This window comes from Perissodus microlepis, chromosome 23 (genome assembly GCF_051167445.1).
Source record: "Perissodus microlepis isolate ML-2025 ecotype Zambia chromosome 23, ASM5116744v1, whole genome shotgun sequence".
In the NCBI taxonomy this organism is placed as follows: domain Eukaryota; kingdom Metazoa; phylum Chordata; class Actinopteri; order Cichliformes; family Cichlidae; genus Perissodus; species Perissodus microlepis.
In genome coordinates this window covers 41,474,429-41,500,803 of record NC_140482.1, presented here as the reverse complement: position 1 = coordinate 41,500,803, position 26,375 = coordinate 41,474,429, and the positions used below count along the sequence as shown (strand labels likewise).

At 41.9% G+C, this 26,375-nt stretch overlaps 1 protein-coding gene across 4 annotated transcripts; it reads right to left on the bottom strand.

The window, feature by feature from the left end:
• Positions 1-654: 654 nt before the first annotated feature.
• eps15 (epidermal growth factor receptor pathway substrate 15) lies at positions 655-26,061 on the bottom strand. 4 transcript variants are annotated; one of them, XM_084920482.1, is made up of 25 exons: positions 25,936-26,061; positions 23,137-23,178; positions 22,526-22,615; positions 22,397-22,444; positions 22,206-22,301; positions 21,922-21,984; positions 19,966-20,091; positions 19,687-19,746; positions 19,215-19,475; positions 18,858-19,003; positions 18,056-18,212; positions 15,252-15,334; positions 11,579-11,651; positions 10,095-10,256; positions 9,813-10,010; positions 9,105-9,476; positions 8,725-8,808; positions 8,188-8,350; positions 8,049-8,093; positions 7,451-7,845; positions 6,881-6,950; positions 6,639-6,709; positions 6,066-6,201; positions 5,711-5,916; positions 655-2,875 (listed from the first exon to the last, which is right to left on the bottom strand). In XM_084920482.1, exons 1-25 carry the CDS (start codon positions 25,960-25,962, stop codon positions 2,735-2,737), a joined length of 3,315 nt encoding a protein of 1,104 aa, XP_084776608.1. In that variant the 5' UTR covers positions 25,963-26,061; the 3' UTR covers positions 655-2,734. The 4 variants fall into 4 exon arrangements, with proteins under 4 accessions (XP_084776608.1, XP_084776612.1, XP_084776610.1 ...); XM_084920486.1 differs by having other exon boundaries at positions 9,843-10,010; XM_084920484.1 differs by having other exon boundaries at positions 8,725-8,805; positions 25,936-26,060.
• Positions 26,062-26,375: the final 314 nt, after the last annotated feature.

Sequence of the window (26,375 nt, the reverse complement as noted above, 5' to 3'; positions counted from 1 at the left end):
TTTACATCGAAATAAAAAAGAAATATCGTGATACTATAGTTAAATATTATAAACGAAATATATGCCCTTGTATTCAGAAATGAGGACATCAGAGGGACATCAGGTTGGGCAGTCAGGAGACTAAATCAATGAGGCTGAGATTATTTTTGGATGAGTAGAGGATGAATCGTGGATATATTGGAAAAGGAAGGTGATTATGGAACTGGCAAGCAGGAGGGAAAGAGGGAGATTCCAGAGAAGATTCGTGGATGTAGAAGGATGGCATGCAGAGGTGACAGAGGATGCCAGGGATAGGATGAGATGGAGACTGATGATCTGCTGTGGTCATCTCGAAAAGTAGCAGCCAAAAGCACGAGACACTGAATCCATGTCACCTCCTTTGTTGTAAATCAAAGTGACATCAGGTGCACAGGAGGCAACAACAAGGCAACTTCCAAAAAGGGAATGGTGTTGCAGGTGGAGACCACAGACAATTACTCTCTCGTTATTCCTCCTGACTGACTTCTCTCCAGTTTTTAAGCTCCTCCCGGAGGTTTGCTGTGTCTCCTGGGATCTGGTGCGTCGTACGAGGAGAAACAGGAGGGGCACTATCACGTGTGGATGACAATATATTAAGAAGATGCTCCGGAAAAAAAATTGCACCAACTGCAAAACTACACATTTTTAATATTTATTCTGTTTCAATTAAATGCATTACATGGCCAAAGCCTTCCAATAATGATTTTTCTTACAAGTTAGGAAGTACAAAATAAAATACAATTAGCCTGAAGCTTAAAAAGCTTTATGGATAAGCCTAGAAACGTACAGTAAGTGGTTCTGGTTTTGAGAAATGTGCAGAATTGTTAAAAATGACAGTAACCTGTTTGAATACATGACAATGAAGCAATGGAACTAGTACAACAAGAGACCTGGAGAGCAGACATGCAGCTGTGCTCTCCCGTATTTACAATAAACTTCATTGTAAGAGAGCGAGAGCTCTCAGTAGGAAGTACTGCATCAACCACAGACAGTACAATGGTTAGACATGAGAAGAGGAAACTATCTTCTTGCTAAACATTAAAGAAGTAAGAACAGGAAGAGCTGTCCAAAACATTGTGCATTATTTGATAAGAAATGAGCTAAGGTAATGAGAGAGCAGAGGCCTCTCGCACTTCATCGTAGCCTTTCCTCAGCAGAAAACCTTCTGTCACGTTTAGTAAAGCTTTCCTGTGCCACCGTGTGGCTGTCAACAGGCCCGATAACACAGTGCAATGTGAGCGTGCATCCTCAGCACATCTGAGGTCTTTTGCAAGTTAAATCCCTGCAGACGTCGAGGTGCACGGCCAGAAAATACACCGCTCTAACGAAAAAGTAGAAACACTTAACAACCTTCACCGTGTTTGTGTAAGACTCTGAAATCCAGGGAGTCTCTCAGAGCGGAAAAGACTCCTGGATTAAAAAAAAGAAAAGAAAAATCGTACAAATGGTAACAAGTGAAGCACCGACTCTGGCACACGTTGAAATGGGACCAAATGTTCACGTGGTAACATGACAACCGCACAGTTGTAGTTATCCATTCAGCATTCAAGCTGCTGAGGAGCCCTTGAGTTTCCCTAAAGGAGATCAATCAGGATTAATGATACAGTTAATGATCAGTTAAGGTAGGATCCACGCTTACATTCATCTATGACAACCTTGCGTTTTGTTACATTCTTTCATGTCGGGCCACAATGAATTGAAATTTTTAGACCGATTTAAAGATCTAAAGTACTTGAGAGAAACTTAGTTCGTATGTTAGAAAATCAGATCGTGTGCTTTCTGTTCTGCATCCTACTGTAGTGTGGCCTAGTTTTTAATGCAAACCAAGCTGTAGTCATAAAATGTGATGGCTGTAGTTTCATTCATTATTACCTCCCCCGACACACACACACAAATAAATGCTTTAATGCTCACGACACAGGTGCTACGGTGAGCAAGGTAGGACTGACATTTCAAAGGAAAAGGTAGCTGTGGCAGATTTGTTCCATTTTAGTATAAATCTACACATTGTACACATTTCACATCTTACAGGAGCCGCAACTTCCAGTTAAACACGAAGAAATGTTGAAATATGATGACCTACTCTAAATGAAGACAAAAAAAATCATCTTCCCTGCACGAGAGTGGGACACGGTCACTCTGTTAGAAAGGGCCTACAGAGTTATAGAACAGAACAAACTGGGAAACAGAATCTCCCCAGTTCACTGTGGTTGTTTGAGAAGTTTAATCGAGAGCCAAAAAAGAAAATTAGGGGAATTCTTGAGTTCTAGAAAATTAGCACGTCTATTAAAATCTCATCACAAAGAGAGCTGAGATTTAATGAAATGTAGCGAGTTTGTTTAGTGGTTTCGAGTGCGCGCTACAATAAATTACATTCTGGGGACTTAATGCAGCGTTTGCTGCCTAGATTTTAAATGAAGGCAAAACGACGTTAACACTAGAACAAGTTTTCTCTTGCACCTTCGTTCTAAAAAGGGGGAAAGAAAAAGAAAAAACGTTACGCTCCTCTTTCAAAACCACGGAGACCAACAGAGGATGGACAGTCGGGGGGGTTGAACGAGTTAGAGATGAGTTTTGAGTCTCTTCATGGGGTCAGCAGGTGATGCTGAATCAGTCCTGTACAATCCCCACTTTGCTTTGGTGCTTTCTGGGCTGGGCCGGGCCAAGCTGTGCCGTGCCGTGCCGAGCCAGACCAGTAGAGGGGAACGGGGCCTCCTCAGGAGAGTTCAGACTTGCTGAGAGCGATGGCCAGCTCCAGGTCTTCTTGCTCCTGCTGGGTGAGCCTGGCGAGTCGCTCCTTTTCCTCTCGCTCGCTCTCGCGCTTTGCCCACTCTATCATGTCTTCCTCGGTTGGATACTGCTCCATGAAAACAGAGGAAACAAAGAAACAGACGCACACAATGGATGCAGTTTTGAAACTTTGAAAACCCACCAGCAGCAGACCTTTTTCCTTCAAAGTGGACACTTTGATTTGTAATCACCATTTATGTGCCAGAAACCAAAGACAGTGAGTCAGGACGCACAATTGTAGGGTGCTAAAAAAAAAAAAAATCATGTATTGGAGTCTAAATTTGTAGTTCTGTGCCCATTCTGAGAAAGGTGCATCGCAATGAGGTCTAAAAGAAATCCAGACTTTTGCAGACCTCCCAAACAAATTAGAAAAAAAGAAAAAAGAACAGGAAAGGCGATTGAAATTGATTTCCCTTTAAATGAAAACAGTCCTCCCTCCAACATATATACCCTTGCAAAGTTCCTGCAGCCACATGATCAGAGCAAAAGCAGGGACTGCGATGCTAGAAAAGCCTGAAGACAAACAGGCACAACTGTAGGACCACAATCACATGCACTGAAAGCTCCACGGTCACAAAAAGAGTAGGAAGGAAACACGGTCCACTGGTTAAATTGGTTAATCATTGCAGACTGTGTAAATATGTTCATTATTCTTAACGAATGACAGACAGAAGCAACAGAGGTCATCCCACGTGCATCCGGCCATGCAAAGGAGAGTCTCCTAGCAACTGTTTTAGAGCCGATAATAACAGGTCACGGTATGAAGAACATGCACGAGAAGACGTGTACAGAATGTGATGGATCTGACAGAGAACATGCACTTATCAGTTTGCAGACAACATCCCGCCAATTCTCTTAAATATGAATGAAATCAAACATAAATAAGATACATGGAAAGAGAAATGGTGCTTTTTATTCCACAGCTTTAAGAAAAAAACTTCATAGTCTTATTTGTTTTTCATGTTAAGATGCTTTAAAGGATCATTGCAGAGTTTTACATGTTTTAGTTCATTTGCTTTACAGCACATCACACTGTAGGTTCTCAGAAATGTGATTTCCTGGTTTCTTTGTATCCGTTTGTCTCGCTGGGTAACAAATATACATACAGATCAACCTGTGGCCAAATGAACCTTCCTTGATATGAATCTATAATGATTAATAACGCACCTAACTTTATTACTGTTGTGCCCATGTGGTAATTTATGTAATTCGCTGAATTACAGTCTCTGTTTGCAGTGGCACTTTAATGCAGAAGTTACAGAGCTGACAAGCAGCAGAGGGGTTTTTATGGGCTGGGAAATCATCCTAAATGCAACACATGCTTTGGGAAGTTATCAACAGTAAGCTGAAGCATATCCAAACCTCTGATAAATGAACTGAACATGTAAAACACTTGATCCTTTAAACTCAGGGATTTACAGGTGGTGATGTCATGGATGCACATAGAAGCCGGAGATGGTGGCCTTGATTCAACACTTTATTAAACAGAGGTGTAAAGAAACACAGAGAGAATACAGTCAATCTGCTTCTCCACAACACACTGCTGACCACACGAGGGCTCGGACACAAACTGATGAATGAATGGATGGATGGATGAACAGAGGAAAGCCTGTATAAATAAACAGCAGCAGAGTAAAGGGGAAAGGAAACTTTGATGATTCGAGAAACGGTGGAGGCACTGGTGTAAGTCAACGAGAGTCAAAGACACAGTTAGTGCATGCAGGTCGGCGACTGACAGGTACATGCGAGGGTGCTCACGTGACAGGAGAGGATCAACAGTGTTCTGATGTGATGCAACTTCACAGGTCATTTCCATGCAGCGTTAAAAAGGGTTGAACTAATAGAACTACTTTGACCACCATGACCCGAAGATTAACCCACACAATCATCTTCCTCTTGGTTTCTTTTATTTATATTATTATAGATATATTAGTTTTGGAAGCACATTAATGAATGAGAGGAAAAAGAAACCCCTCCACCATTCTTTGGGTTCAAGTTTTCACAGCAGCCTGCACTTATTGAATGTTTCGAGGCGAGGTTAGGTGTTTATCCCAAATCAGTGATGCTATAAAACAGCAACTTACTGAAAAACGTTTGGAGGTATAAAGAGTATGAATGCAGTACTCTGCAGCTCATGAGTCAAGGTCAACTGATGCCACTATGCCCCATGGGTGGGGAAAATTTCCCTGAGACAAATTTAGTGTTAAAAGAAGAATAAAAACTCAGATAATTACATCAGTAATTATTGGATTAGACTCTAAACTTGCACAGGAAGTAATGTCAATGTGACAAAGTTGGGATGGCTAATAAAAAGCCAAATACAAGCAGCCTGTCATCTCTCCATTCACTGCCAAACATTCTGGACTTATATAGCATATATAATAAGAATATATAAATGTATCTATAATTTCTATGCATTTCCTCACAAAGTAAGAGTGCATCTTCAGTCATAGAGTTAAATGAGGTGAAATCTCATTATGAATCCATAATAGAGCGGGTGAAAAGAAATGTTTACAGGGTTAGACAGCATTGTATTATTAACAATAGTCTGACATATACACAAGCAGCAGAAATGCAAAAGAAACCAAAAAAACCCAAAACAAAAATACAAGATTTACAAGATTTTATTGTTTTAACTGGGAGAAGCGTATGAATCATGTAACATTACGAACTGCTACCGTGTGATGCTTTAATAAGCTGGTTAGTTCACTTTAAGGCTCGTCACTGGCAGTGGATGGAGTGATTTCAAAAGCTGGCCTGATTTGCTCGGGGTTGTATCCTTATTGAGTAACTACATGTTGGTTTACAAGGAGGGAAAAAAAAAAAAAGAGCGAGAGAGAAGAGGGTGTGACTATTGACATTCAGGTGGAGGTGAGGGAGATGGGGAGAGGGAGTTGCTCACTTTGTCAAAGCTGGCAAATCCGTCAGCTTCCCGTGCGTTGCGGCGAGGAGGGGAGGAGGGGGCGAAGGGGTCGGCTAAAGGATCCTTTGCAGGCAGGGAGGAGGAGGAGGAAGAGGAGGAGAAGTCTCCTGAAGTCTGTGGCATGAAGTTTCCTCGTCGATGGAAGGAGTCGGAGGACTCCGTTCGATTGATGGATGATTTCTTACCTGACGGGGCACAGACAGGCAGACTCAGCAAAGGCAGGTTTTATTTCATGAACACTGTTGGCACATCCCCAGACGTGTGATAGCTACACTGCTCCAACCGAACAGAGTTACAGGCACTTTTTGTTTTCTGGATAACAGGATCAACTGACCTGGAGGTGGAGGAGGAGGTCTGGTAGGCGTACCCGTTTTTGGCGGCAGGGCTGGGGGCACATCAGAGCTGGCAGGTTGGCTCTCTTCCTGGAAGAGGTTCCTGCTGTCGACTCCAAACTGGTCAGCACCATTTGACTGGAATGAGAAGGTCCAACCAAATCAAATATATCTATTACATAAGCAGGAAGGTGCACGAATTTACTTAAGAACAGCACAGAGGCTGTGTCATCACTCGCAAGCTCTGTTGCACATCAGTAAAACCCCGATAAATAAAGGTACAGGTACTGTGGTGTAAACAGCAAGTGTGAAATTAGTGTTTCCACACCGAGTTCACAACAGCTCTCTGCACAGTAGCTCGGCAAATACCCGCAGAAGGCTACAGGATTTACTACTATGCAGAGACAGAGGCATTTTTGTGCATATAGATTCCTTTCCATGCATACACGGGGCTTTTTATAGTTGCAAATATAAACCAAAACTAACATAAGACTGGATAATTATTTATTATATATGATGTATATACGATGCACGAAACGACGTGACAGAGGATATATTAAAAATGTGGAAATTACCTTTGCCAAAGCACTGAAATCTGCAAAGCCTCCTCCAAATGACTCATTACCAAACACAGCAGCAAACGGATCTGAAACATCAATGAAAAACGACCGAGTGCATGAAATCAGCAGCACTTCAATGCCTCATCCAGCATCTTATTAACAGAAAAGCACATTTTACTTTATTTATTTTTCATTATTTTCTTATTTGCTGCTATGAGTTCTGTCCCCAGTGGGTGGTGCCATGCCACAAGCTGTACCTGCATCTGAGGAGGCACTGACTGCGGTACCACCGGGAGCAAAAGGGTCATTGGATGCTGCCGTGTCCTTCTAAACACAAACAAACACATCAGACGTTTTTATAATCCAGCCTGAGTGGACAAACACGCTAACCTGTAACGTGATTTACTACAACTAGAGCATGTACATCAAACAAAAACATAGCAGTTCCTCTTTTGGCCACCAGTATTTTAACTCTTTCTGAGCCAATAAGGGAAGAAAACGAACGTATTCTATAACCAGAGGGCTAAGATCCAAACTTTGGGACTCATTGCTATAAATTAGCTTCTGCTTCCTCTTAACAATTTACATGTCAGCGATTTCAACACATTTCTATGCATTTAAACTATTATACAGAATATTTTATATAAAGTATATATAATAAAGTGGATGATAAGCGTTCAGGCGTACACGCTTGGTGCTTCTAAAATTACTCAAACCTTTAGAATGGTAATAAAACATCTGGGACAAATTATTATATTCCTTAAAATACTGTCACAAAAATGTTACTCAACACACTGTAAACAGGTTTTATTAGCGGGTCTACTCACCACGGCCAGATCAGAGCTCGGCGGGGAGCTGCTAAAAGGATCCTTGTCTCCATCTTGAGAACCAAACGGGTCTGCCTCCTTTGTGCTGGTCATTTTGCCTCCAAACGGGTCTGAATCGGCTGTGTTGTTCCCTTTAGAGCTGAACGGATCGTTGGATGCTGCCGCTGGATTGGTGGATTTGGAGGCGAAAGGATCCGGACCCGATGGTACGGCTGCTGTATCGTTCACCTTGGCTGCAAAGAGGTCTGGCTCCGGCACGCCAGAAGTGGTACCAAAGGGGTCGGCTGAAGCAGAGAAAGGGTCCTCTGAGGAAAACGGGGTGCTGGAGGTTTGTGTGAAGAAAGTGTCTGCAGCAAAGGGGTCTGAGCCTTTGAATGGATCTCCTCCAAAAGGATCTGATTTAACACAAACAGCAGGAGAAACATAATGAATAATATAACCCACTCGTCAGATGGGATATATATATATATATATATATATATATATATATATATATATATATATATATATATATATATATATATATATATATATATATAAATAAAACAATGCTGTGCTTGTGTGAGATTTATTGTTCATTAAATACTTTGAGCAGCACCTCCAACATCTGCTTTTCCAAAAGGATCTTCTTTGAAAGGATCGTCTACAAAGGAAAAACACACCATCAGTCTGCCAGCGTTCAGCAAGCATTAAAAACACTGTTTTTTCCATCTTGATTTTTCACGATGAGGTCTTACGATCGGTAAAGGGGTCTGAATGGAAGAAATCCATCTCAGGCAGGGAGGGAGGGCTGCCCTGTGGTGGCAAGGAGCGAGGGCCAGGCTGAGGTGGAGAGGGGCAGGTGGTTGTTTCTGTCGGCTCTGCAGGCTCCTGTTTGCTCTCTGGCTCTGGTGATGCAACCTGTCGCAGAGAGGCACGGCGCTCTGAACATTACAGTGAATCACGCATCGTGGTTATGGAGGGGGAGGGGTTTTAACACCCATCTGATGATTTAACACAACTATCAGGTTACATTTTTCTTTGCTGTCTGCTGTCAGTCTATGCACTTGTCTGGCACGCTGCATGTCCAACATCTCATGTCTGTTTCTGGTATAAACAGCTTTTCACAGACAACATTTCAAAGAAATGTGGGTAAAACAAACATCCCAAATGTCACACTTGATGACAATGAAAACAAATACTAATGATAAAAATCAAGAAGAAGAACAGAAGAATACAAGGAGTCACAAAGATGCTGTTTATTGGTTTTCATGGGTATACTTGAATAAGTTTACCTTCGGTGGGGTCTCCTTAGGTGACTCCTTTGCATCATCTGTAACCTCAGAGGAGACGTCAGGCCCAGGGCTGCTGTGTTCCTGCTTAGAGAACAGACGCACAACTTAAAAGGACAGCATCTGATGTTTTTTGATAAAAGCTTTGAGTTAAAGCGACGGAGTAGCTCATCTGGTTATTGTAATGTGTAGGTTACATGTTTTTGTTGTCGCTGGACAGTTTCCTTTGAGACTCACTTTGACTTTTTTGAGATTATCTGTGATGTTTTCCATGTCACAAGAACACGGCACAGTTGTAGCATGCATTAGGCTTTACAGCTGTGTCTGTCCACATTTAAAACTACTGTAAGAGTGCTTCTTATTATTATTCATGTAGTTTTTACCCTAACATTGCTCTCCCAGGGCTTGGCAAGGCTCGACAGACTGTACATATCAGTGTAAAGATCATCCAAGGCATCATGTTTCTGCTTTTCATCTTCCCCAGCTTTTGGACTCTCTTCGTCCTTCTCGTCTTCCTTTTCTTTCTCATTCACGCCACCTCTCTCCTCTGAATCTGAATGCTCTTCCACTCTCAGTTCTTTAAGGTCCTCCTGGAAGAGGTCCCTCTGGAAGAGGTCCCCATGGTGGAGCTCTGCAGCGGGGCCTGCTGATCCATTGACCATGACAGGAGAGCTGTCCTCAAGGGCTCTCTTCCAGCTGAGCTGAGCAGTCACCGATCGCTCCTCCACCTGAAGGTCGTTCAGTTTCTGTTGGACCTACGTGCCAGAAGAATAATTTTTTAAAAATGACATGATTAAAGAGCAGAGACAACATAGATATGATGAATTCTGTAGCCAGTGTACACAGAAAGTACAGCATTAGGAACACACTGGTGGAGCCACAGCAGTGTTGCTCCATCTGTCCACACAGAAATTCTGGAAGTGCTCAGTATAATCACTGCAGCTATTATTCATGCGTTTGGGTATGTAACAGTTGTGCAGCCTGCTGATTACAGTCGGAAAATAACATTTCCATCAGCTGCGTAGGTGCCAAAAAATGAAAAATGTTTTCTCAGCAGACATGCTATACGAAACCAGGGAAGAGCTTTTAACCTGTGCAACTTGTGTGAAAGAGTCACGCACAGACTCCTGAAGAGGAGTGAGCTGCTCCTGGGCAGCCTGGACCTTCTCCTGAAGTTTCCGGCTCTCCTCCTGCAGAGCCAAAAGCTCCTCTCGGGCCTGGACCAGCTCCTCCTCATACTGACATATCCTTTGTTCCTGCTCCTCGTGCTCTGACTGCAGAGATGAGATCTGAAAGGAAAGTAACCAGAATTCTAGGTAATTACACGGCTCCTCAAAGGGTTACCAAAAAAAAAAAAAAAGGAGGCAACTTACAAGTTGGGTCTCCTGGTTGGTCTGCTGTCGAATGTGAGTGAGCTGCTCCTCCAGGGAGGCCTTCTGTTGGTCCAGCTCATCTAAAGCATCTTGGACTTTCTGACGCTGAGTCTGAAGTTGCTGCAATACTTCGGTTTCCTTTGCCACCTCATCTTGAAGGTCCTGTGGACATAAAGTCAAAGGGGGGAGGGAGGGAGATTCAATAACAGAGAGGAAGTGAGCAACAAAGAGACTTTGGAAAACAACCTTTAAAGTTACTGATTTTTGGAAAGATAATAGTAATAATAATAAGATAATAAACTTTATTAATCAGGGAAATGTAACCGTTACATCAGCTCAACAGAATAAAACAAGAGAAATGTGGTAAAATAAAAGATTAAAAAGATACATTCACATAAACGTGTTTGTAAGTAGATGGTTTTATGAAGAATGTGAGAAAAGAATAGAGAAGAAAAACTGGTGAAACCAAGTGAAGGTAAAGGATTTTAAGAAATAATGTGCACTAATGCTGTGTTACAGTGTTACAGAGTAACCACATTTCTAGTCTAAATACTAACTTTTAATACAATTCCTGAAAAAGCTCAATCGGCTGTTATATGTCAGCTTGCCGGAAGGAGAAAGGCTGACGTCACAGTGTGGGATTATTTTCGTTTACAGGCTGCAGATCGTTTTGCAGCTCAGTGAGTCAGTGAGATCGTTAACATCCTTTCAGTAGCTGAAAGGACAACGGCAGCTTTTAATCTCTATACTAATATCAGAAACAACACAAAGTGCTTTAACAACAACATTTTAAGGCAGATAGATTATGGAAATAAAAGCTTGTGCTTTGCGTGTATTTCTCTTTATTAAAATTCCCATGTTAGAAAATTTGTATTTCCTTGATTCTTAGAAAATCACTTCCTGTTTTGAGGCTGGCTTTCCAGGGTTTGATTTCAAAGGTGGTACGACTGCCACAAAACCCATTCTTAACCTCTGGGGAACGCTTGGGTATGTGCAGTATACCACGTCCAGGAATAAACTCAGACAATATAAATAACCAGAAGCACTCGCACATAAGTACAATCGAGTGCAGCTACAAAATTCAGCTACATCAGCTCCTTCGATACCACCCTCGCACTCAGACTAATTCCTAAAGAACTCTGCAGCCTCGCCCCTTTAAGCCAAACAGCTCCCAAAATAGAGCCCAGACGAGGCAGATCAGCCTCTTCCTCTCTTCCTCTTCCTCTCCCAGTATCATTAACTGCATTTCTGAACAAGCGTCTCAGACTGCAAATCAAATGTGTTATTGATCTTCTCCTCCAGAACATTCAGCACCATAAAAGTGAGCTTACCAACCTGCATTTGTTTTGCTTGTTTGTTGGTTTTTAAAGGGAAAACAGACAGAAATGCACACGTGCGTTTAATGCATATTAACTGTGCTCCAGCAATAGTTTTTGTAAACCAGTGATTTAGAATACAGGTAAAATCTCACAAAGAGACCTTACCTGCACTTCGGTGCTGCGCTGTCGGATGGCCTCCTCCTTCTCCTTGATCTCCTCCTCCACAGAGCTCTTCTCCCTGGGGTTGCAGCAAAGGAGATAGGCGTATTTAACCACCAAGGAGAGCACCAGCCCACCAAGCCCAAGCCAGCTCTCTAGTGAGCATGCTTTACCCGGCCCCTGAACCACCACCAGCTCCTCTCCCTCAGCTGCCATGATGTTCTCCTCGACTCCCAACTTTACAGAAGAGAAAGCAGCATCAAGTCCTGCAGCGAGAGCAGGTGTGTGTGAGCGCTGCGCTGTGGGCGACTGCGAGGATAAGTGTCGGAGAAAGCGAGCACGTACTTGCTCAGTCAAACGCGTGGGAGAAAGAGCGAGAAGCAGATGGCTGCTTCGGGGATGGAGGGAGAAAGAGAGGAGGAGGGACGAGTGATGATCTGCCAACCTCCAACATCTATCATCTGAGTCGTCCGTGTGCTCATCCTCTCTACACTTTTTCAAGCATGCAGCAAGAGGGAAAGAAGAGACGGGTGGGGTAGAAAGGAAGCGTCATAACTTGTGCACAAAAGATACTTCAACTACCTTTAAAGGAATCCTGTGCTTGTGTTGAGTGCTGTGGTAAGGTGTTATATAAACCATTAGACACAAAAAGGGCCTCGCTGACATTTCATTCTGTTATTGAATATAAACGATTACTCTAAGGGATTTTATGCAAGTATTTTCAGCTCCAAGGAAAACTGAGAACAATTACCAGAAACAGAAAATAAAGAGGAAGCACATACAGAGGTAAAGAAAAGATCCTGATTGGTAGGGCTGTGCGATATGGCCAAAATCTCATATCCCGATATAAGACATCTATCGTCCCGATAACGATATAAATCACAAAAATGTAACATTTTCTGTAAATTCTGTGAATCTCGGGCAGCTCGTCTTGCGGGAAGTGTTTCCAGCTGCGCGTCATGTAGCTGGAGTCGAGTGTTTTAACCGATGCATGAAACGATACATTTTTAGACATAAGTTGTAACGGCGCCGTTTTCTTTGTGAGTATTTATTACACGGCGTGCTGCGGGGAAACCCCTGTTCTAACGTTTGAGTCTAAGCTTTATTTTTTAGCACCTGGCGGCTCTTTTTTACTTCTCATCCGTAAATAATCTGCTCTTTCACGTGATTCAGTTTATTTTGAAAAGTCTCAACAGGATCTTGAGCTTTACTGTGAAAGGTTTATGTGGAACATAAACAAGCGGACACGTGATGGTTTTACCATGTTGTTGCTAACCACAACGCATGAAAACAGGCGCTTGTCCGTCCGTAGTGTGGTTATATTAAATATAAGAGAAAGAGAACTTTAAGAAATTAATGTAGCCACTACAGTGACCATCAAAACGGTGAAAAAATATTACCGTAAACAGTTTATTTTGCGACACCACGAAACAAACGATAGCGTAAAATGAAACGATAGACGTTTTTATATCGTCATCCGATATATATGGTTATATCGAACAGCCCTACTGATTGGTGTTTTTACTTAAACATGTTTTTCAGTAAGTAAGTATTTCTGCTCACTTGTTCTCTTACATTTGTTTTTGGTTCAGTATTTTTCACACAACCTTAACAAAACTTTTAATATTGTTGTGTGAAGACACAAAAGAAATTATGCCTCAGTTTAACTTATTAAAAAACTATTCTATCGCTCGCTGCACAACAAACACACAACTCCCCTGATAATCTACGAGCTGCAAATGCAAAGGGAACCGTTCCCAACTTCTACTCACCCATCAGCATCATCGTCATCATCACTGCCAACCTTCTTATCCTGAACAGAAGGCTGCTGCCCTATTCTGAAGCAGCAAAGACGCTTCATCTTTTCAAGCTCTTATTAAATAAAATCTGTCCGCAGGTGATTTCTAACTCAGTTTCCATCCTTCTTACTTCAAACAGCTGTCGTCTAGTGTGTGTCTAAGTGTGTGTGAGATTCTATGAGTGTTTATTGGAAGGCAGAGGTAGGAGAAAAGGCCACTTTCTCACTTCTCCCTCTCAGTTTTCACGAAAAGGGAAGCTACGTTCTGTGAAGTATGGAAATGAAATCCATTACTATGACAACTGCTCAAACCAAGACTCCATGTGCAAAGCATGCATGCAAATGTGCAGCTGCTGCAGCTTTTACTTAAAGGTACATCTGGCATTTAAGATCATGTGAAGTAAAAAGGCAAAAGAAGGTAAAAACATAAAGTCTGGAATCAGGTCGTGTCTCAGGATCTCTACTAAGTCAAGGTTATGACTTTCAGAAAAATGAATCATCTTGTTTTTGAACCGTTCTTTTGGCTTTGATCACAAAGGCAAACCTCAGGTTATGCACTGCTGCCCTCACATGGCCCTGTGTTGTTATCATTTTAAATCTATTGTTTTCTGAAATGTTGCAAGGCCTGCAGACCCTGATGTACCAAAGCAGTCCCAAACCATGTTCCCGCCAACATGCTTCACTGTGCGAAGGTTTCGGTATTTTTTTTTATTTACAATTTTTCCATTTTTGCCAAAGAGTTCATCTACTGTTGTCACATCTACATAGAAATCTGTCCTCTTCTCAGTGATCTCTGGGTTTTATTTGTGTCTTTCCATTCACCCCGTTTTAACTTGGTGCATTTCTTACTGTGGAGACAAAGACTTTAACAGGTGACTGGTGCAGATGTTATGTTGCTCCCCTGGGTTTTTTATTTTTAACCTCCGTCATGACTAAAGGTTTTGCTCTCGGTGCACTCGCCTCACTACGCCCACTCCAAGGTTGACTGACAACACTCCCATCACATTTTTCTCCACACTGCTTAGTGTAACGTGATTGCCTACAAGGTCTTTGGAAATTATTTTGTAGCCTTTCTAGGCTTCGTGGGTCTCTTTGAAGCTTCTTTTAAGATCCCATAAAAGTTGTTATAATGAGGTGTGTTCACATCAACCAAACTTTATAAAGATGTGATTTAACCATTTGAATCAGGTGTGTTGGATCAAGGACACATCTAACACCTGCAGGACACCGGGCCCTGAGGCCTGAAGTTCCCCCTCTGCTTCATCGGACTTAAAGTGGCTTTGGGAGTTGTAGCGCTGAGGTTCCCTCTGCACTCTGACTGACCGCAGAGTCTTCAGCCAAGTACTATTATTGTGTGTCATTATTTCTGTTGTGTTTGATTCTGATTACTACTTAGATGACATTCAGACAATGCAGATAATCAGTGCAGAAATCCCATTAATCCCAAACAGTTTACACCCTCTCCAGGGGCGGATCTAGAGAGATTTTCTTAGGGTGGTATGGGAATCAAATAGAGTGGCCATCTCTTTACACATGCAGGTGTTACATTCTGTTATATATATAGTTAAAATACATCAAATGGAGTAAGTTCTTACTGGCTTTCAGTTCAGACCCTTTCCACCTCTCGTCTTTTTAACCATCTGCTGCTGCAGTAACACAAGTGTTTGTTATTTTTACTGGAACTTTGGCTGCGCTCAAAGAAGTGCGAGTGTGTCCCTCCTGCATACCTGAACCAGCAGAGGCTCACAAACACTCAGCTTGAACCCTTCATCTTTAGGCCAACAATATAAACCACCAATGAAATCATCTCCACCGCCATCACTCTGTTAATAACATGTATGGTGTTTGCCTTTTTCTTTAAATGTGAGGAGAAATGATTACCTTTGTAGTTCAACAATCTCGTTACTCAGTGAGTCCAGCTCCTTGATGGCAGAGAAGTCGGCTGCTAGGTTAGCTGCGTTGTTCTGGTGAGGACAGGAAAACTCAATATCACCAGTAAAGAGCAGAAACACCCACATTACTGATATGCAGATGAAAGTACTGGAGACCAGCGACTCATTACAACTTAACACAAAAGACAGTCACAGCATAAATAAACAAATGAACTACACTAATGGCTTTACATCAAGTCATCTACTGTTAGAGGCTCAACAGGCAGGGCTTGGGGAACAGTGGTTTTAAAAGCAGCCTAGCTGATACCACTTGGTTCACTAATTTAAAAGACGATGGAAGCAAACTATACTACTGAGAATTTAAAAAATCTAACATGTCTTCAAAGCCTTGATAAAAACACACAACCACAGAAACAGATACAGCGATAAGAGTGCATCTCCAAAACTAAAAACAGTAACCTTTGTTTCTCGTCAGCTTCCCTCAAAAGCACAAGGGCAAACGGAAACTAAATATCAAATTCAAATATTTAGGATAAAACTACGTCAGATAAGAAAAGAGGCAACCTGTTGAGAGTTATGAGATGCACTAGACTGTTTCTGATGAATCGCACTCACTCAGGATTGTGTCAGTGCACGTGAAATGGATGAAATGCAAAAATGCAAAAAGACGAGGTAAAGAAACAAACTGCTGCAGAGAGAGGAAATAAGAAACACACACAGCTGCAAGCTTAACAGGAAAAATACACAACACACACACACACACGCATGCACAAACACACCAAGAGAAAAATACGTCACTGAAAGCCACAATTAAGACAAGCAACATAATTTATATCTAACAGTGCTGATGCAATGGAAAATTATAATAAGTCACTGCTGTAAACAGATGGTGAAAACTGCAACCAGAGTCTGTTTAAGCTATAAAAAAGACAGCTGCTCCAATTCACTATCAATCAATCTCATTATTAAGGATCTTTCAGCATCCATGAGATCAGTTTTTGTGTGTTTTTAATTCTTGAATTGCAAGCGATTGCTGGGTTCTTAAAATCAAACCAAATACTAATATTTGGTGATTTAAATATCTGATATATCGGCTGATTTAGAAGCTTGTTTTAGCATCACAGAAAGCTGTAGATAGCTCGTTTATGCTCAGATCAGCTAGTTGTTGTTTGTGGTGTTGCCAAACAACAACCGCATTCTTCTTCCTGAGCTCTAAGGTCATCAGATCAGAGGCTGCTGGTGGCCCCACGCGCTCAATTTAAAACTCGTGGTGATCAGGCCTTTCAGGCAGCGGCAGCACGGTTGTGGAATTCTCTCCCACTGGTTTCACGCTGTACAGAGTCCACTGGTTCTTTTAAAAAGCAGCTGAAGGCATTTTTATATAGGCAAGCTTTTAATTAATTTGTTGTATTTTACTGTTTTACATTGTTATTTGTTGTATTTCCATTCTTTTCATTTTCTTTGTTGTAAAGCACTTTGTGATTTTTATCTGCGTAAAGCGCTATATACATAAATTTTACTTACTTACAAAAGGGAAATTACAGAGTGCCCTCTGGTGGACAAACTATGCAACATCAACAGTCATAACACAGTTGAAGGGTGTTGCTCTCATCTTTAGCTTACTTACTACGAGGGCTGCACGATTTTGCATAAAATGAGAATCACGATTTTTTTGCTTAGAATTGAGATCACGATTCTCTCACGATTTTCTTTTCCAGTATAAATATTTATTGCACTTATTAACTGCACATCAACTTCGTAACAGTTGAGACTGAACATAAAAACAATAAATAAACATAAAAACAACAAATGTCTCACATTTTGTCGTTGCTGCAAAATGTTGTACTGCTTGAAATTCCGTCTCCACCGTTGCTCGACACTGCGTGTATAGAGCAGGTAGTGCAACAACAGAAAAATAGTTGCGGGACGGCACTGTGTAGCGTTTGTCTAGGCTGTTGATCATTTTCCTAAATCCCTCGTTTTGCACAGTGTTGATGGGAGCCATATCTTTGGTCAGGTGATAAGTAATAGCCTCCGTAATTTCTTTGTGCCTGCGGGAGTTCGACGGGTATGGGGAACGCTGTATAAGGTTCCCGTTATTGATGTTTGGGTGGTTCCAGTCACTTTCTCGTCATCCCTGACATGCTCTCCGTTGTTTTTTCCCTGCCAATTTTAGCAGCCAGCTTTTGTATCACGTGGTATAAGGCTCCGCCCTTGTCATTTGTTGAGCAGGAAGAGTGAGCGCTTGTTTTCATGCAGATTACGTCCCGGATCAAAATGCGGTACAATCGTCGTCGTCTTTTTTTTTTTTTTTTTTAAATCGTTGTCATTTGGAAATGAGATCGCACATAAGTATGAATCGAGATCGCGATTTTCTAACGATTAATCGTGCAGCCCTACTTACTACATTTTCATTTATTGGCTGTTTTATCTAGAAACCGATATATGAGGAAAATGGCTAGTATCAGGCCGTTATTAATATAATAACAAATAAAATAGTGACGGCCTGGAAGCATTTATTTGTAAATCCTAGGTGACTTCCTTCTCGAGTTACTGCATTCACAAGATTTTCAGGAAACTTGACCTCTGGCCTTCGTTTTTAATAGTAGCCTTACAGTATCAATAAGAAAATCCTACATCATCTCGTTCTCAAGTTATTGTGTTCATTAACTGGATGTTCGTGCCGATTAGCCGTCTGGCCCGTGTGGTGATGAACCTTTTACTGCTGAGGGGTAAAAAGGACCCAAACATCACTAATAATTATTCACAACTCGAGTGTTGAGAGCGACTCACCTGTTTGATGTTTTGTCTGTCAGACGGAGGAATCATCTCTGGGGACAGATTTTGTGGAGGGTCTAAGCCTTTGGTCAGTTTCAGATTAATTAGATAAAGCGCCAATGCGAACTGCTCTCGCGTCAGTTTCCCTATGTCTCCAATGTCACAGAGCTCCCTGAGGGGAAAGAAAAAAAACAAAAGCACACAGGTTACATAAGACAGTAACGATTTATACTTCAGGCAGTGCCTATTTTTGATGGCCAGGCTAATCATTATGTGAGGGAAACCAATACACACGGAAGCTAATCAGCCACATGAAGATAAAAATCCATAATAAGATCATCTGCTGGTCGTGTGCATGAACACATACTGCACTGCTGCATTTTGCAACATTCAATTATAGCTGAAACTAGAATATGTTTTTACATTTCACTTATTATAAACAAGATTGATAATAAAGTGTAAAAATGAATGTTTCACAGATGTTTTATGAAGATTGTATCTATTCTAACCATCTATGCTATTGTTAAAACACATAAGCACCTTATTTTCCAACACTATTATTTCTCTCTAGTGTAAAATAACTATTTATCTACTTCTTATGACACGTCTCTCTGCAAATCCTCCTTTGTAGCACTTCATGGAGTTTCTTCCTCTTTTTTCCGTCATTTGTGTGAACAGAAGGGCAAAGTGCACAGGATGCCTTATGTTGCACAAATTGCAAAGCTCTCTGAGGCAAACACATAAAACAGAGTAACTGATTCTTTGAGTAGAAGCTGGACAGAGGAGTCAAAGGAGGAGATTTAGTGACGGTACTTACCAAATCCGTGCGAGTGTAGCGGAGGGCAGCCCGGTCTTGAGGAATATATCTCTGACTTCAGGGCCAGACACCAAGCCATCCATGTCGCCATCCGTCTTGTTGAACAGCTCGTCGAATTTCGCCTTCTCTGCTGGCGATACTACCCACTGTACAGAGAGAGAAAACAAACTTAACCACACTCCTCGCCACCGCAGGAACATTCAGAACAACTTACAGCAACGAGAGATTCACAAACCTTCGCACTTCCTCTAGTCTTTTTCTTTTGAAAAACACACTGAACTAGCCAGTTTGAAATCATTGTAACTGTTGATGTACCAGTGTAGTAGTAAAATAATACTTCTCAGGCACTGCACTCACAGGAGAGGTGGAGCCTGTACTCACAGGGGCAGCTGCTGGTGCTGGGACAGGGGCAGGAGCTGGGGTGGGTTTAGGAGGGTGGGGCATAGTCTTAGAGCCAGCGTGGGAGGAGCGACTGTCTTTGACAGAGGGGGGCGAGGGTAACAGGGGCATCACGGGAGGCACCGAAGGTTTTTTCCTCTTGGAGGGTGGCACCAGGGGAGGCGGTAGGGACATGGGAACAGGCTCCCCCTCTAGCGCTCTGTACACCAGATACATAGCCTGGGAAAGGGCAACAAAGTAATGAGAAATGATTACCCAGCATCCTGCAGTTCAGTCTTCACACTTCCTCCTCATGTCTTGGATCTTTTCGATTCAGAACTATAGAAATAATTTAAGAGCCTATGACTCAGTACACAGTTGAACAACCTAAAGTGAAACCAGTTGTGAACAAATACTAAAGCCTTATTTGTAATATTAACTCGAGTCTTACCACAGAAAACTCATCTCTGTCCAACATGCCGTCTCTGTCTATGTCACTGAGCTCCCACACCTTCAACACACAGAGATATTATTGATGAGCATCAGTCATCACAAAACTGCAAGATAACAAGTGCCACACCGCCAACTCGCTACAGACTCTCACTTTCTTTTGACGCTTTAAATCTTCCATATTAAGCTCCAGTGTTACTGTATGGTGTGGTTTCTATTCATTTTTCACTAAAGCAAAAACTTGAAACTAACATCAAAGAGTCCTGTTTGAGAATCATACCCTGCCCAGGATGTCCACCGGCAATTTGGAGTTAAGCAGGACGGGCTTGACCTTATCTCCCGACAGCATCCCTCCTACTGGGCCAAGACTGTCAAAGATGGAATCGAACTTCATCTTCTCCTCAGGCTGGAAGAAAAATAAAACAGCTGTACAATGAAAACCACTCTAATGGAGACATAGACTGATGTGCAGTCAGACTCTTGCTTGCTTAGGCTGGTCAGATAAGGTCAGTCTTATACACCAAGTCAACAAACATTCAAAGCCACCACGTCTGTACGTGGGAACGTTCTGCAAACACAGCTTTGCTTTGATGAAAAACATCCCGTAATTCTTAGTCTTTAATTTCCTTTTAAACTTCAGTGGCTTTTTCTTCCCCATTTTCATTGCTTGTAAATCTAATTTTGCAAGCTGCATATTGGCTTCATTAAAGCATGTTGTGAATCTTGTATGTAAAAAGAGCTCTTTTCCTCCTCTTTTCTCAGCTGCTCCCTTTAGGGGTCGCCACAGAGGCCCGACATCTCAGCCTGTCCCTAACATCCTCCTGTGTCACACCAACCAGTCTGCACATCCTCCTCTTTGTGGTCTGCCTCATTTCCTCCTGCCTGGCAGCTCCATATTTAACATCCTTTGTCCAATATTTCCACTATCCCGCCTCTGCACATGTCTACATCGTCTCAGCCTTGCTTCTCTTAACCACTCTTAAAGCCTGAACCATGGAATAATCCCCCCAAAATTCAGATGTTTCTTTTTTAAACTTGAGTTTTTATTTAACCTTCTGAGATTGTTTTAAACTAAATATCAATGAGAGTTTTTTTTCGTTTTTTTTATTAGTGTCATTTATGTTACATCCAACATTTTGGTGCAATTTATTGGCCACATTTTTTTGTTTTTAAACAAAACCATTTTGGGCGTTGGGCTTAAAAACCCATCACACTGTTGATGAAAAGGGTTTTACAAACTCGTGTATCAAATATGATAAACTTGGTGTTACAAAGTTACATTGTCTCCGAACCATTTGACCCGATCTGTCCGTTTGACTCGAATTATGTCGCTGATAATGAAAATCTGAGCATCTTCAAACAATATAAACAGACTCAAGACGCTAACCAGCATCTCAGCAGCAGAGAAATGTTGGCCTTCAGCTGCACAAAGAAGATCATTTTGGTACTTCGGATTCATGTTTATTAACAAGTAGCACTGGGATTGCAGAGCTATACATACTGCTTAAATGATCACAACGAAAAAAATGATGCTTCTCTTAAGGTAGTCAAAGGAGCTTGCAAAGAAAAGCGTCTGGACTTCTTTAAGTTACTTGAAGACGTTTCACCTCTCATCCGAGAAGCTTCTTCAGTTCTAAGGTCAAATGGTGGAGAGTCCCAGATATAAACCTAGTGGGAGTTTCCCCCCACAGAGGGACAAAAGGACCCCCTGATGATCCTCTAATCGGCCCAGGACGTGAGTGGGCGTTAAGACACTCACATCCCTTCCCAGACGCCTTAACGCCCACTCACATCCTGGGCCATCTGACCTCAGGAATTCGCATGATAAGGTGGGGCCAGGTTTCACAATGAACTCACCCGAAACTCTGGCTGATTGGGACCCACACCCAGTTTCACACCTTGGCTCAGGCGATTAGAGGATCATCAGGGGGTCCTTTTGTCCCTCTGTGGGGGGAAACTCCCACTAGGTTTATATCTGGGACTCTCCACCATTTGACCTTAGAACTGAAGAAGCTTCTCGGATGAGAGGTGAAACGTCTTCAAGTAACTTAAAGAAGTGCAGACGCTTTTCTTTGCAAGCTCCTTTGACTACGATGACCTGGATGACTGAGAACCTTCACAGACATATTCTCTTAAGGTAACAAAAAAGGAGATAAAACTAGGAAAACAGGAGAATTAAAAAAAACGATCACAACTATATTTAGACAAAAAGATAGCACATTGGAGCGCGCCTCACCTTGACAACCCAGGGAAGGTCAGCAGCCCCTCCTCCTGCTAACAGTGGGCTGCTGCTGTCATGCTGGAGATGAGCACAAATATTTTTCTATTTCAGTGTTTGCATTAAAAATACATTAAAGAATAATTTAAAAGCCAAGACCAAATACTAACAGTTAAAGTTGTTTGTAGTGAAACAAACACCTGTGAATATACCACAGATCTACTGTATTGGACTTCAAATAACCAGCAGTGACTTTAATAGCAGGCACAGTGTGAATTTATAGCACACAGGAGCAGACTTACAAATTTCGGGGGAGGAACAGCCACATTAAGACTCTTGAGCGCCACCTCCAGGCCATTCTGAGCACAAGCCACCAGCCGCAGGGCTATGAAGAATTGCTGAGGGCAGAAGAAGAAGAGTGACGTAAGCCTGGTGATGATGAAGACATTTCTGAAGGAGTTCACTTTGGAGCTACTTGACAGTGTGCTGGTACCTGCTTGTTGAGTGCTCCCTTTCGTTCAGAGTCTGCCAAATCCCAGATCTAAGGAGACATTTACAGATAAAACATCTGTTAGCATCGATGAGAACATTAAAGCTAACAGAGAGCTGCGTCTCCACTCACCTTCCCAAGGACCAGGTCAGCCAGACCTGACCTCTTTAGGAACAGAGCTGCATCAGCTGCTGCCACTCGCCCGCTGCCAGTCGGATCAACCTACACAGACACACACACACACACATTAAAGCTTATCTCATCTTAGAAACTATCAGTATAACAAGCTAAAATGCTAACAAAGACAAAACTCTTAGCTTCGAAAAAAGATGGGGAACAACTGAAAACCATGAAAATCGGCTCTGGAGCCTCTGAGTCGTTTAAATCAATGCTGGTAATAAACCAAAGCCATTTTCTCAGCAGTCTATTGGCTTAGTCATCTTTCATGAGGCTCAAAGGGAGTGCTGCTGACATGTTGGGCAAAGGGAAACATTATTAATTCATTGAGGTACTTCCTTTATTGGACACAGGCACTGAAACTGATAGAGAGAAGTGAGATCACTGCTCGCTGCAAGACAGCAGTATAAATGCAGGTTTAGTTTGTGTGCTGAAACTACAAAAACCCCATCCTCTCATTGGAAGATTTTATTTTTTTGATTATCTCCATCTCCATCCAGAGCCATGGAAAGCCAAACTATGCAGGAGTTATATGCACACACATTGGGAATGATACAATGGCATACCTGACGATAGTATTTGTCATAGATGGGGTTTCCACTGGAGAGCTGTTTAAGGAGAAAGAGAAGAATAAAAACAGTTGAGAGATTTTTTAAAACACAGTCATTTTTACCTAAATTCAAAAATGTTCCTTATAACAATCTAACACTAATCGTTCAAATGATTTTTCAAAGTTAGCTCTGAAATAACCAACAAGAGTTTGACGGCTACAGAAAGTTTGTCATCCACTGAGCCAGTTAAAGAGCTGCTTGTTATAAGTATAGCCACTGGCTAAATGTGTTAAAAACAACTAAAAATGACTTCAATGACTCATTCAGTAGAACGTTTTACCATTAAAGAAGCCACAGTGTGACTGCAAAACCAAAAAGTTTATAATGGCTGTGTTACAGGTAGGATAACAAATAAAGACAAAAACAATACAGCATCTATGACAATGAGTAGCAACAAGGTGCAGCAGTTTTCATCATTAATAAGTCAGCTGCTTATAATTACAATAAATCCAACTTTTACTCTTAACAAATGCCTGAAAAAAAGCGATTTCTTAAACTTTCCTACTTCCTGCCATATAAACACATCAAATATTGTGTAATTTTGCTTAGAAAAATCCGTATTTATGCAGCATTGTTAATAATTACCACAATCTCCCCCTACTAAAATGAGGCAGCTATTTTGTCTTTTTGAGTTGAAATAAAACATGTCTGAAAATGCTGACGTACCTGATCAAAAACAAGCCACAACCTAAATATATTCAATTAATACAAAGAGAAACTGTTTAAATGTCACTGAGGCTGAGAAAATATCGCTTTTCCAAACAACTGAATCCTTTTTCGATTTATCAGCTGACTGTGTCATTGAAAAGCTACTCTGCATTTCCTCGTAAAGATCTACACAAATACTCTGGAGAATGGATGGATGACTCAGAATACACCAGAAGGTTTATGCTGAGTTGCATGCAGAGAGAGTGATAACTTTTGTGATAACTTCAGGATGCAGGCTACATTTTCTGGGGCCCCCTGGTCAGCTTTAGGCATTTACAAGGCGTCACTCCAAAGGCAACAGTTAGTCTGGCCTTCTGTCATGTCCTCCCTAAACACCCCTCTTTCCTCTGTTAAGAAAAATGTCTACCGTTGGACTAAAGAGGAAATAAAGCAGTGCTTCCTTATTTGTGTAGCTGAAACTGACAACTGGTTGTTTGGTTTCAAATTGGCAGGTGCAAGAAAGGGAGGAAAGGGATGGACAGTAATTGTTTCAAGTGTGAATCAACCAGGGAGTGGCTAGTCAATGGAGGTTAAGGCTTTCAGACACATGTGAGATTACTCTCCACTGTAAAACAGACTTAGATCTGACACAGAAAACAACTCACGCACACAAAAAGCAAAGTTATCAGTCAACTTTTTCACCCACCAGTTTACAGTGAAATAACTGTTGACACACACATATCTTTCTCTAGTCAATGCAACTTTTTTCCTTTCCCCTATGACACACAATAGTGTGCCTGGGACTGTTGGCGTCTGTAACACTGTGGTCTTTGTACTGGTGACTTTAATTGAGCACTGAAAAAACACCCCTCAATCATCCCCCAGCTAGCCCATACAAAACTGCAGCAGATAGCCAGAAACATCAGGGCGCAGGAGCTGGCGGGACAGGCTAGACTGTTCTAGAGATTATAACCACCCATGGTAATAAAGCACACTGATGTCACTATCAACACCAAACATGAGGCGAGTTTGGGGATTATCGGGCATCTGACAGGAACACTTGCAACAAGCACTGGTGCCTGACAGGCCAATGAACTCCCACAGCTCACAGATAAACACAGGTTTTAAGCCATTTGAGAGACAAGGATCTCAAAGCTGCTCCTGGCAACTCTTGTCTGTTGCTGGAGGTAACGGCAGCTCAGGTAACAAGTCCACGACTGAAAGCTGCTAATTTAACCTGCCCGTAGCCTCCTAAACAACACAAACACATTCTGACGCTACATTATTTAGAACTTAATTTAGCTAGCAGCAACTGTGCAACCGTTTACGACAGTAGAGGTGGCTAGTTGCTTGTACAATTCACTTCCTCTTGCTAGTTACAACATAACAGCTAACGATATGAGGAGTTTTCTCTATTAACTAATTGTTAACAGCAGCAGCTAACGGGGTAACTGTTAACGCTGTCCACTTTTGAAAGGTCACGGGGGGGGAAAGACACCAAGCCAATCACCAAAGCATGTTTACTTCTAATAATAGCAATAACAAGGCAGCCTATTCAGTCTAACCATGTAACAAAGCTACATACGCGGCAAGGAAATCCAACACATAGGCTACAAGCTTTACTGTATATAGCTTGGGTGCTTTATCAGAGGAAAAACAATGTTAGCAGAGGCTGAAGTAGCAGAAATGTGACAGCAGAGCCACACATGGGCAGCCCAACACCCAGATAGCCTGCAGCAAACCGGGGCAGCACTAAATACGATTAGAAAACACCCGAAAGGAAACGAAGACGAGTAGCGCTAGCTTACACGGTTTATCTCAACTTTGATAAAGCGATTCTAAAGCAGCCCAACACTGGTCACAAACTAGCTGTTAGCTAGCAGGCTAGCTAGCTAGCTACGCCCTTACGCAGTCCCCAAAGAGATTAGGAAGAAACTTTTCCCAGTCACAGCAGGGCTAAACTTCCAAAAGAGGAACCAGAATCAAAGAAAGCCCGCGATTCTTTCAGCCAGGCTTAACCGACGCTGCCGAAACATCTCCGAGCGTAACAGGCAGAGGGCAGAAAGCGTTTGCTGTCGTTATATTTGAGTTGTAAGACAGTGTTACCTGAGTAAGCGACAGACTGGAAGCCATAGTGTTTCTGTTTCCCACCGCTTTCAAGCTGCGCTGACGACAGGCAGCGGTAGAGGCCGCTGAAAACCCTGAAGCCAGACCTCAGGGACCGACCTCCCCTCGGAGCTTCACCATCCCTCCATCGCTGCGAGGAGGTGCACAAATAACAAAAGCCAATGGATGCAGAGATAAATAACAAATAAAGACTTGAAACACCCACTCTATGAATTTCTTTACTTTTAGTTGCGTCATTTTGCTATCGGCAATTCATTTTTCTATGGGTCGTTTTAAAATATATTTTAAATGTCTAATATATAAGGCATTTAAAAATATATAGATAAATAGAATATCCACTACGACCAAACACATTTTTATTTAAGTTCGAAAACTAGTGAAACACAGCAAATTTTGCAAGTCTGACTTTACGTTTTATG

Coding starts and splice junctions, on each gene's coding strand:
- eps15 (XM_084920482.1), bottom strand. CDS start 25,962: ATGGCTTCCAGTCTGTCGCTTACTCAG. Junction 23,179..25,935: donor CCAGTCTGTCGCTTACTCAG/GTAACACTGTCT, acceptor CTCCTTAAACAG/CTCTCCAGTGGAAACCCCAT. Junction 6,202..6,638: donor ATTTCAGTGCTTTGGCAAAG/GTAATTTCCACA, acceptor TTCTCATTCCAG/TCAAATGGTGCTGACCAGTT.